The 11,536-nt window shown below is 52.9% G+C and overlaps 1 protein-coding gene across 8 annotated transcripts in view; it reads left to right on the forward strand.

The window, feature by feature from the left end:
* Setx (senataxin) overlaps positions 1–11,536 on the forward strand; it is a 64,675-nt gene that overhangs the window by 49,092 nt on the left and 4,047 nt on the right. For all 8 annotated transcript variants that reach the window (XM_063244082.1, XM_063244084.1, XM_063244080.1 and 5 more), the window contains 7 exons: positions 1,556–1,705; positions 2,887–2,994; positions 4,391–4,578; positions 5,156–5,248; positions 6,604–6,768; positions 9,220–9,318; positions 10,229–10,316. In XM_063244082.1, the coding sequence (XP_063100152.1) occupies positions 1,556–1,705; positions 2,887–2,994; positions 4,391–4,578; positions 5,156–5,248; positions 6,604–6,768; positions 9,220–9,318; positions 10,229–10,316 (891 nt within the window). The remainder of the gene's footprint in view (positions 1–1,555; positions 1,706–2,886; positions 2,995–4,390; positions 4,579–5,155; positions 5,249–6,603; positions 6,769–9,219; positions 9,319–10,228; positions 10,317–11,536) is intronic.

An 11,536-nucleotide genomic window follows, 5' to 3' on the forward strand; every position in this document is an offset into this window, starting at 1 on the left:
TTAAGTCTTACTCGGGAACGCTCTTGCTGAGTGTCCCATGCTGGCTTCAGCTTCATGGTCCTGCCACTTCAGCCTCCCAAATAGATGGAATCGGAGACGTGTGTCACCACATCTAGCTCAGATATGTTTTTCCACCTAGAATATTGTTCACTCTGGTTGACTTAGTTCACAGATGTGGAACCCACAGATGCAGTGATTGCTGACTACACAGCTATTTCCCATACTCTGTAACTGTAAAAATACCAGGTAGGAATTAGGCCGATTGAAGTGAGGCTGAGCTGGTGATGTCCGAGTCATCGAAATGCAGCCGAGGTGAAATCAGATTGGCCCAGGGCAAAGGAATAGCAATTGATGGTATCAGCGTTTGTGAGCTGAAATACAGGTATTAATGCCTGTTTCCATCCACTGCTCATTGACACTAAACATTGTGTGGAGGCTTGGTACTAAAATTTTTAAACTGAGCCCAAAGTCAGTCTTCGCACATTTTCAGATGAAGTCGGTTTTCCAGCAGTGATGTTCACTGCTGCTGCTCATACTAAATGGGTCGTGCCTGGCAGTTTCCTCAGGAGACAAGCCCTGGGGAGAAGGGTCCTGTGGGGTGGCCACAGCACCACCCTCTTCCCACCACTTGCTCACCCCACCGCTCACCCACCGGTGCTAGAGCCATGGCTGGCATGGCATGGTGCAGCGATTTGGCACAGCTGCTTCTCAGCGGCAGCAGCGGGAGCCTGAGTGTGCTCTCGTGCAGTTGCTCTTACCTCGGTGCACTGCACAGTAAAAGTAGACCGTGGCTGTTTTTCATCTGTGGAAGTAAAATATTTTTCAGGTACACGGGATATTTGTTCGTGTGCACATGTGTGTGCACATTTGTGTGTCTTTGAGACTGAGTCTCACTGTGTAGTTTAGACTGGCCTTGGACTCACTGACTTTGCCCAGCTGAACTGGCACTCTCAGCACCTGCCTGTCTCTGCTTACCAAGTGCTGGGATCACAGATGTGGGCCACCACACCCGCTCCACAGGCATTTATATTGGTGTTAGCTTTTATAAAACAAAGAGCAGGAGGCTGGAGATTTAGCTCAGCAGCATAAGCGCCTGCCTTGCAAGCAGGCAGTCGTGAGTTCGATCCCCGGTACTGATAAAAAAGGAAAAAGACAAAAAAACAAAAAACCAAAGAGCAGCATTACCTCCCATGTGTGTACTCCAGCTTAGCTGGCCTCGGTTGTTGCACTTCAGTGCAGTCAGCTCGTCTCTGCTTGCTTACTTGCCTGTCTACAAGGATTGCCATCCGCTCTGACCACGGTAAATCCTGAGTCATTTCTTAAAATAGGCTGCTACATTTTAGGCTTAGACTGTACATAACTATATTCTTTTTGATAGTTACCGATTACTTTGAATGTTCTTTGGTGTCTTCTAGATGTGATGTTTACCCCAAAGTTTTACCTACTTTATTTTTGTCATACATATAAATGGTGGTTGTTCCACAGTGAAAAGAAGCTTATCAGAAGTAAGAGTCCGTGTCCCCTGAATACGGTCCACCTCTGTCTGTGCTCCTAGGTCCAAGGACGCCCGCAGAAAACCCAGAGCAACATCATACTTGAGTCCCACATCATCTGCTGCACCCTGAGCACCAGCGGGGGTTTGTTGCTCGAGTCCGCTTTTCGGGGGCAAGGAGGCATCCCCTTCAGCTGCGTCATTGTTGACGAGGTTGGTGAGCGGTTGCTGTGCACTTTTGATAGTGCTGCAGGAGGTCATAGATGCGCTGTGGGTGACGCAGTGTTGATAGAACAGTTTTTGGCATCCGATTTTACCTGCCGTTCAGCTGTGCTCTCTCACGTTGAAATACGCTGCTGATGACCCCCAATTGATGTTGCTTTTCTGGTACTGAGATTGCAGTTTTAAAGATGCCTGATGGTTTCAAACAAATGATTGTTTAGCTGCTGCTTGAAATGCTCCTGGATACCTTTTGAGTATTGTGTGTAACCTGTGCTTAAGTTGTCCCAAGGTCACTTACAGTCACCTGTTAGAATTACTTAGGGCTTTGGGCAGCATTTCTAGCTAATTCCGGGTGTCCCTAGCTGACTTGCTGCACCTCTACTTACGGTCTGCCACCATGAAAGGTCACAGAGCATGAGACCCAGAGAATCAATTCAGGAGATACAAGAGCTAATGTTCACGCCCCGTAGATACTTAATTTAAAGGCCAAAACAAAACCAATATTCACAGAGTTGCTGGGTGTGGTGGCTCCCACCTGTAATCCCACCACTAGGTAGGCTGAGGCAGGAGGATGGTTGTGAGTTTGAGACCAGCCTGGGCTAGCTACATTGTGAGCCCAAGGCCAGCCTGAACTGCATAGAGAGACCCTGTCTCAGAAAGACAAAAACAAAACAAAAAAATTCACTAAAATGAAAGACCAGGAAAAGTGAGTGGTGAAAGGGTTACAGTGCCACTGAATTAAAGAGGAGTGAAAGCTGGCATTGGGGAGGCCTGCTGGAGAAGGGGGGGGCACAGACACCCTGATGTGATAGTTGCACCTAAGAAATGAGTCAGTCCCTCAGCACGAAGAGGGCGGAAGCCGGGCCCAGCAGGCCGTGTGCCCAGCCAGCAGCGCAGCCCTGGACCCAGGCGTGTGGCCCTGGACTCGGGCGTGTGCTTCTTCCTGACTGGGCTCCCTGCAATCTGGGTGGCACCTGTGGTGGCTGAGCTCAGAATATGTGTTAAACTATTTTTTTCCTAAATTGTGTTTAAAGGGTTCATTGCATTGTTTTTTCTAATGAAAGCAATCAGACTTTTGTGTAAAATGTAGAAATTTTCTAATGACGAGGTCTTTGTGAATCCATGAGTTGCGGAGGCTGAGGCGGCGTTGCCCTCTGTGCTTGCTTCCCAAGGCAGGGCAGTCCTGTGAGGTCGAGACCCTGACGCCTCTCATCCACCGCTGCAACAAGCTCATCCTGGTGGGAGACCCGAAGCAGCTGCCCCCCACGGTCATTTCCATGGTGAGTTGGCTTCAGGCCGAGTCTGGGGGCCCTTCCTGGCTTTCAGAGGGTGGCTCTTTTGTGCGTCATTCTCTCTTAATTTGGAGGGAAAATAGGGAATGACTGAGAAAAGAGATGTACTGCTGGAGTTTTAATAAGCAGAAAAGGCCAGGTGTGTCCCTCTGTCCCTGGCGTGCCTCCGCATGCCTGCACAGGGGCAGTGTGAGCACTGTGGACTGGAGGCCTGCGCCTGCGTGGTGGCTTCCCCGAGGGCACACGTGTGCACACCTGGCGTGCCCCCGCATGCCTGCGCAGGGGCAGTGTGAGCACTGTGGACTGGAGGCCTGCGCCTGCGTGGTGGCTTCCCCGAGGGCACACGTGTGCACACCTGGCGTGCCCCCGCATGCCTGCACAGGGGCAGTGTGAGCACTGTGGACTGGAGGCCTGCGCCTGCGTGGTGGCTTCCCCGAGGGCACACGTGTGCACACAGTGCTCCAGAGGAGTGTCTGGTGGTCTTGGTAACACAGAAGCAGAAGAGAGTCTCTGCCTGCTCAGGGGCATTTGAGTATGCAGAGTCTGCTGAAGATTGTAGACAGGAGTTTCGGAGCACGTTTCCAGTTTGGAACTCTTTCCTGTAGCACGAGGAAATGAGCCCCTGGCATCCTTTGAAGTGAAGTTTGCAGAAAGGCAGGGAACTAACTGAACTCAGCCTGTGGGAAGTTAAGCACTGAGACTGAGGCCAGGCGACCTCTTGTTGAGCTGATGAATCTGTGCTAGTAAAGCGTTCATGGCGGGTGCTGAGGCTGTGCGCTGATCTGAATAAGCCTAGACTGGGGTTTTGAAATGCAGTGGAGTGGATTGTACCAATACATAACTTTTTTCTGAGAGTTGAACCTAGAGCCTTGCACCTGACAGGCAGAGACTTTACCCTGAGCTTCACTTTACCCCTAGCCTTTTGAGTTTTCATTTTTGAGGATGTCTTTTGTAGGCTGGCCTCAGCCTTGTGTTCTCCTGCCTCAGCCTCAGAGGACTGGGATCACGGGATGTGTGCGCCTGTGGCAGCTCTAACACATCCTTTACACAGTGTGGCCCTTATGATCCCAGACAGCGGGTCATTTTCAGAGCACTTCCTTCATTTACAGAGCGTGTGTGGGTTTTGTTGTCATTACTGTTTTTGATTGGAATCGCTTAAGGCAATAGCCCAGTCTTTGGTGAGGTGCCTGAGCTCGGTGCCCAGAAGCCCCCTGCTCCCCGGGTGTGTCCACGGGGAGGAGTGGAGAGCACGCCTGCCCACCAAGGAGCTCAGGTGACTCACTGTGCTGCCCAACCCTCGCCCCAGCTGCCGGGCTGTCACGTTCGCATCACAGGAAGAAGGTGTACATGGGCTGCGGGAGCCAATCGCCTTGTGTCCCCACAGAAAGCCCAGGACTATGGCTACGACCAGTCGATGATGGCACGCTTCTGCAAGCTGCTGGAGGAGAACGTGGAGCAGAATGCCATCAGCAGGATGCCGGTCGTGCAGCTCACCGTTCAGTACCGGATGCACCCAGACATTTGCCTCTTCCCATCCAACTACATCTATAACAAGAGTCTGAAGACAAACAGGTCGGGTCCCTGCATTCCGCAAGTTCACTGTGGTGTAGGTGTCACTGCCTGTGAGGAGCAGCCGCTCTCCTGCTTCCTGAGTCTCCCCACACACACTTTGAGTAATCTATTAGCTGGGTGAGGTGCAGACAGGGGAGGGAGGAGCCCCCTTGGAGGCCATTCAGGCACAGTCCTCGGCAACCTTGCTGTCCCTGGGCTGGAATGGGGCCCAGGCCCCCACCCCGCCGTGCAGGTGCTCTGTAACTGTCCACCTGCCAGTCCGCTCACACTACCCTTTGTTGGTTCTCTTTTTCAAACCTCTAAAAATCGGCCTGTGCACGGGATTGCACAGCTTACCTGTGTTTTGAGTGATTTTCCTATCGTAATTGTTAAAGTCCACTTTTTTATAGCACTAGACTAGAAACACAGTCTGTTTGGGACCTTTTAATTGATTCCTACCTATAAAGCAGATTCTCTTGTCCCATACTATCCCCAGCCCGCCCTGCCCGCACCCTCACCCCCACCCCGCACCTCCCAAATTGTGGTCAGGCTCTCTGTGCTGGTGACCTGGGGCCTCACGGTGACTGCTCCCCCACAGGTCCACCGAATCCATTCGATGCTCGTCAGACTGGCCATTTCAGCCTTACCTCGTGTTCGACGTCAGCGACGGCTCCGAGAGACGGGATAATGAGTACGTACTCCTCCTGGGTTTGGGTTGGGCCTGGATTGCCACTGCTCCTTTGGCAGAGCAGAGTAGCAGCCAGGGTTAGGTTGTGGGGGAGCAGACCCGTGGAGAGGGGACCAGGCAGGGGCCTCTGGCCAGGGCACTGTGGCCTTGGGGGCAGAGGGCCAGAGGCAGGCCAGGCCTGGGGGAGCACAGCATGCTGGTGGCTGTGGCCGGGCGGAGGCAAAGCAGGGCAACCCGAAGGGTTTGGCGTGATGCGCATGGGACATGTTGTGGCTGTCTGTCACGGATGGTGAGAGAGGTGGCGACCTTTCCAGGTGGCAGCAATGTGGAAGGAGTGGGGACTGGCAAGAGAGTTGAGCAGTGGTGACGGGACGGCCCTCGTGCACACAGACAACAGTGCCACCTCCTCTGCCCCCCTAGAGGGAGCGGAACCCAAGTCCCACCTCCTGCCAGAGGACTGCCAAGCAGGCAGGGTCCTGGGGGCAGGAGCGGGGCCTTGGTAGAGAGAGAGACGTACTGAGGAGGAGCCTGCTCCCAGTGCGCCTGGCAGCCTGGCCCTGCAGGGCTGAGGAAGGAGAGTGCTCGAGGGAGTCTCGGCCTTGTCTCTCGGTAAAAGCAAAGTGCCGGTGCGGCCCGGTGCTCAGACCCCTAGCACTAAACACAGCAAAAGCAAAGCCCAGGGGGAGTTGAAGGCCGACCGCGACCCCAGCAGGCTGCAGCAGAGCGTTGCTAAGGGGCCCGTGGGAATGGAGCTGTGGAGGGGGCGTTGAGAGTGGCTTCCCAAAGACGTGGCAGGTTCAGGGCTGGAGCAGGTGTGGAACGATAGTCAGACAGACACAGCCAGCTTCAGGAGAACCAGGCGGGTGCAGCTGTCCACTGGGGTTTGGTAATGGAGAGCACACGCTTTGGGGAGTGGGGTGCGGGTAGGAGCTAGGAGACGAGGCAGGAAGGGCGGGGACGGTGCTCTTGGGCCTTTGGGGTGCCCTGCTGCTCAGCTGCCCGGGTGGACAGCATCCTCAGCCACGGGCTGCGGCATCTGCTGTTCCTTCCCCATCTGTGGACAGCAGACGCTGAGTCCGTTAGCAGTCCGTGCCTGTGGTAAGCGTGGCCTGCTCAGCGTGGCCATCCCTGCTTCAGCAGACGGGCAGGGTGTCTAAGCTTCGGCAGCTCTGAATTCTGCTCTCACGGCTTCCTGTGGCACTGGGTGGTTTGCATGCATCCGTGTGTTTCTCAGCCGTCACTGACTGGCTAAGAGACTGCCTGCCCTTCCCTCCATTGGGCAGTGAGCTAACTGGCGCCCGCTGGCAGTAAACTCCTTGGACCTCGGTAAGCTTTTGTTTTTTTCCTGTCTTGTTTAGCTCGTATGTGAACGCTCAGGAAATAAAGCTGGTGATGGAAATAGTTAAACTCATTAAGGACAAAAAGAAAGAGATTAACTTCCGAAACATTGGCATAATAACGCATTACAAGGCTCAGAAGACGATGCTCCAGAAGGATTTGGACAGAGAGTTTGACAGGAAAGGGTGAGCTATTCTTAGGTATATTTCTCCTTTTTTCCGTGGAATCAGAGGTAGAGGGAAAGGAGCGTGACCGCATGGTAGTGTCTCTGACCACGGAACCCCGGCCTCCAGCTCTCACAGACTCAGCGGGGTTCCCCGCTGAACACGGGGACCAGCTAGCCGCCTCGGGGCAGGCTCCTGGAAGCCAGCCCCGTGCAGGACGGGAGGGCTGCCCAGAAAACCCCCCAGATCTCCCTGACCTGAATCTGGATGCTCGAAAACCTGGTGAAGTCACTGGGAAAGAGCTGTGCAGACCGCCCGGTGTCTTGAGGTGTAGTAGGTACAGAGGTAGGTTGTTTCTGTCTTCTTATCTATGCAGCAAAGCTAGTAGCACAGGATCTGTAATCTGTTACCTCAAAAGTTTCTTAACCTAGAAATACACATAAGCAGAAGTAACTCTACCAAAAAACAGAAAGTCTAAACAGACCTGTGCGATACAGGGTCCATGTCAAACCTGCAATAAAGAAATGCCTGAGGCAGACTGTGCTGTTTATTCTGCCAGGCACTAAAACCAGAACTACGCCGTCTCTTCCTCAAAACGAGAGCCCTCCCCGGTTTATTTTTAGAAATGTTTTCAGTCCTTAGTGGTCACGTGCAGCTTTGGTGTGGACCCATGCACGCCTGTCTTCCTTTTCAGTCTTCCTGCCCGCCCCAGCGTGCTGACTCATTTTAAGAGGGTAATATTCACCCTCTTACCAAAGCCAGGGGAGGGCTCGCCAGGAAACCGCCCAGTGCATAACTCGTTCCTTCTGAGTACAGATGCAGAGTCCTACACGAAGTAATAGACTGAATTCAGCAGCATAGCAAAAGGATTGTGCATCACAGCCAAGTGAGGGGATCCACGGGAAGCAAAGTTGAGTCAACAGAGGCAATCAGGGTGATGCTCCTGTTAGAACAGTAAGAGGAGGGGACCCACACAACCGTCCAGCGGAACCCAGGGCTCGCTCTTGGTAAGAACACTGAGCAAACCAGCAATGCAGAGGAGACTTCTTAACCTAATAAAAGGCGTCCGTGAGGCCTCACGGCTAGCATTGGGCCCAGCGGCAGCCCAGCAGCCTCTGCCTGAGATGGTGGAGAGTCTGCTCCTGCACCTCCGCATCCACCGCAGCTGTAGCCAGAGCAGTTAACACAGGAAAGGGAAGAAGTGAGACATCATCATGTTTCTGGAGCACTCGGACGAGGCCGTGGACCAGAGATTAGCCTAATGAGCAGGTGTGACAGCTCAGGACACAAGGTTGTGTGCTATACATCTGCTGCTCAGCCGTGCACCAGCAGAGAGCAGCCTGCAAAGGAAGTAGTTCTGCTTATGCTAGCGTCCAGAAGATGAAATGTGTAGAAACAAACAGCAGAGAAATGTGAGGCTCTCATGGAAAGCCACGGGATGTGGTGGCTGGACGCAGAAAACACCCGGGAACCTTGGAAGGCTCAGTGGCGCCCCACAGGGATAGGCGGGCAGCATGGGCAAGTGGCAGGGTAATCTTAGAGAGGTCACCAAGGCGAAGGGCCATGCATTGGACTACAGGAGAGTGAGAAACTCAGTTGTCAGAGGACACCATCAGCCGAGCAGAAAGAACTGGGGACGCAGGCCAGGCGTAGAGCGCTCCCCATGCACCGCAGAGGGGAGGAAGGGAAGGCTGGGAAGCAGCCAGCGAAATGGGGGCAGATGCTTGCAAACTCTGTAGCTGGGAAGATCTTCTTTGTGTGGGCCATAGAAAGCACTCCACTTACGCAGTTTTAAGACTGGGCAAGAGAGTTGAATAAATAGTTTTCATAAAATGCACAAGGGACCAATAAGCGCATGGGAAAATGTTCTCTGTCACTGGTCCTGAGGGACGTGGGAATCAAAAGCATAGCAGAACCCACACACCCGCCAGGGTGGTCATCATCAGACAGCGAGCAGGGAGGATGTGGGGAGTTGGAAGCTGCGTGCATTGTGGGGCAGAGGTGGGGTGGCAGACACTCTCCAGGGTAGAGGCAGAATCACCGTCTGGGTAATTTCACTCCAAATCCAGAAGAGCTGAAAAAAACAAGTCACACCAAAGCCATGGACACCCAGGGCGGCCAGCACGGTCATAGCAGCCATGAACTGGAAGTAGCCCAAGGGTCTGTGGTCTGGTCCCACTGAATTGTGAGGAAAGAAGCACAGTCACCTGCTCCCCAGGGGCTGAGCCTTGAGTGTGTTCTTCTAGGACAAAGAAGCCACACGTAGAGGGGCACGTTTTACAGCTCCCTCTGTGTGATTTCAGATAATAGAAACTAGCGGTGGAGCGCTGAGAAGCAGTGGCCAGAGCGTTGAGGGCGAGCAGACGGGCACTGGCTGCCCCGGGGCATGAGGAGGGTTGCGGTGCTGCCCTCATGTAAGGAGCTGCCTGCCGACTGTCATGCTTGCTGAAGTAAACTTGTCTCTGTAAACAGCCCGGCAGAGGTGGACACCGTGGATGCCTTTCAGGGTCGCCAGAAGGACTGCATCATTGTCACTTGTGTCAGAGCGAACACTGCGCAAGGCTCCATCGGGTGAGGACCGGCCCTCGCTGCTGTTCGCTTGCTTTAATCCGAGGTCGGGCCTGTCGCCCGCCATAGCTCACTGGCCAATTCCTCCATCCTCTGTTCACTTCCTCCCATAAAACTCGATGGAGGTTTCTGGGAAGCTGGGAGGTAGCCCTTGTTAGGTCTGCTTTAGTAGCTACTGCGGCTCCTGTCTTTATTTGACAAGCGAGCAAGAGAGTAATTGGATTTGGACAGCGTGTGTTTGGCCTCGCCTGGTCCTGTCCATGTGGTACAGCAACTTCCTGTCCCTCTCTACCCCTCACCTTCACCCTCGCTGCTGCCAGCGTGCTTCCTGAGAAGCGAGGCGTCCTAGAGCCTTCAGGCCTGAGACTCCCGGTGTGGTGATTGCTTCTTCGCGGTTGCCCCAGATGGGACTGTCAGGTTATCCACCGAGTTACTGTCAAGTAAATGGCAGCTGAAGCACTCGTTCTCTGCCCTGCTGTCATCATCAGATCACTTAGTAATTAGTCCACGCCTTCCCGGCTAGCTTTAGTGTGGCCTTCGTCCCATTTCTGATCTGCTGGTCCATTTGTCTGACGTTGTGTTCTTCAGCGTTGTGTCTGTGGTAGGTTACGTTCCAGCCACAGCTAAAGATGGAGGAACTGGTGTGTGTTCAGGTGCACAAGGTGGCTCTTCGAGTCCCCAGTGGCTTATCCACATCAGAACAAGAGCCGAGCGAATCCGACCCTGCAGCCAGTGGCAGGGCTCTGGCCGCCTGCTGGCGTCAGTGGGATTTGCTTCCACGCTGGGAGCAGGGTGGGACAGAGTGAGAAGCCTGCATGAACGCAGCCCCAGAGTAGCTGCCCTCGCTGCTGCCCTGTGGTTAAAGGTATGTGGCGGGGGCTGTCCGGGAAAGTGACTGTCTCTCTGTTCCTAGGTTCCTGGCGAGTTTGCAGAGGTTGAACGTCACCATCACGCGCGCTAAGTACAGCCTCTTTATCCTGGGGCACCTGAGGACCCTGATGGTAGGTGGCTTTGCAGGGCTGCAGGAATCTCAGGTTTGGGTTTTGGTTTTTTAAGTGGTTATTTTATTGATTGGTCATTGAAGGAGAGGGGCTGACTCAGCAGATCTTTTCCTCCGCCCAAACCCAGTGCCACCAGGGGGCACCCATCTCCCTAACTCTGGCCTCCATCTCTGAATCTGTAGGTTTAGCTTCTGTGGTTTGTGTACCTCTTTTTCCTTTTTTTTTTTTTTTATTGGTACCAGGGATCGAACTCACGACTGCCTGCTTGCAAGGCAGGCGCTTATGCCGCTGAGCTAAATCCCCAGCCCCGGTTTGTGTACCTCTTAAAAGAAGTTCTAAGTTATATGCCCCGCCTTTTGTTTTGAACCAGAATCAAACTCAGGGCCTTGTGCTTGCCAGGCAGGTGCTTACGTGGCTGAGCTCTGTGCCTGGCCCTTTGCTCCTTATTTTTATGTCATTATTTTTTAGGTTGATAGGAAGAAACTTTTTTCATTAAATTGAAGTTATTGCCAAAGATTGTGTTTGTGGTGTATTATAAAGTGTGACATTTTAACGTAATGCCATGGGGGTGGAGCGCAGTGGTAGAGTCACGGTCTGGCGCTAGGCCCCAAGTCCTGTGTCTACACTGGGAGGGGGAAGGGGGAGGGAGGGAGGGGCAAGGCAGTGACAGGTGGAACTGGCGTTCCTCTTGTGTGTGGGGAATAGCGAGATAGCAGTGTTCCTTCTCTTCCTTCCCGACTTGCTCAATTGCATAATCTACTTTTATAACTAGAGCCTTTGTATTAATGTCGTTACTATGCTTCCTTGTCATAAAAATTAATATGTAAATTGAAAGTTTAAAAGCATTTCTCATAAAGGAAACTAATGAAACCCCTCTTTGCAACTTGCTGTGAATCTGTATCTCAAAGGATTTTTTAAAAATTACCCTTTCTAGGGGTCTGGGGATTTAGCTCAGCGGCATAAGCACCTTCCTTGCAAGTGTGTGGTTGTGAGTTCGATCCCTGGTACCAATAAAAACAAAAAAGAAAAAAAAAATGTACCCTTTCTGTGACAATGAGGTCTGCCTGTTCGGTGATTTTTTCTGGCGAATAGCCTATTACAAGTCTCATTGTATAGTTGAGCAGAATATTACAAACATGTGGCAGCTTTTGGTCTGGTTAGACTTGGGAAGGTAAACACCACTCGAGATGACCTTGTCTTGCTGCCTTGGTGTGAGGGCC

This window comes from Cavia porcellus, unplaced genomic scaffold (assembly GCF_034190915.1).
Source record: "Cavia porcellus strain 051 isolate PalLab524CR breed Dunkin Hartley unplaced genomic scaffold, mCavPor4.1 scaffold_49, whole genome shotgun sequence".
Classification (NCBI taxonomy): Eukaryota; Metazoa; Chordata; class Mammalia; order Rodentia; family Caviidae; genus Cavia; species Cavia porcellus.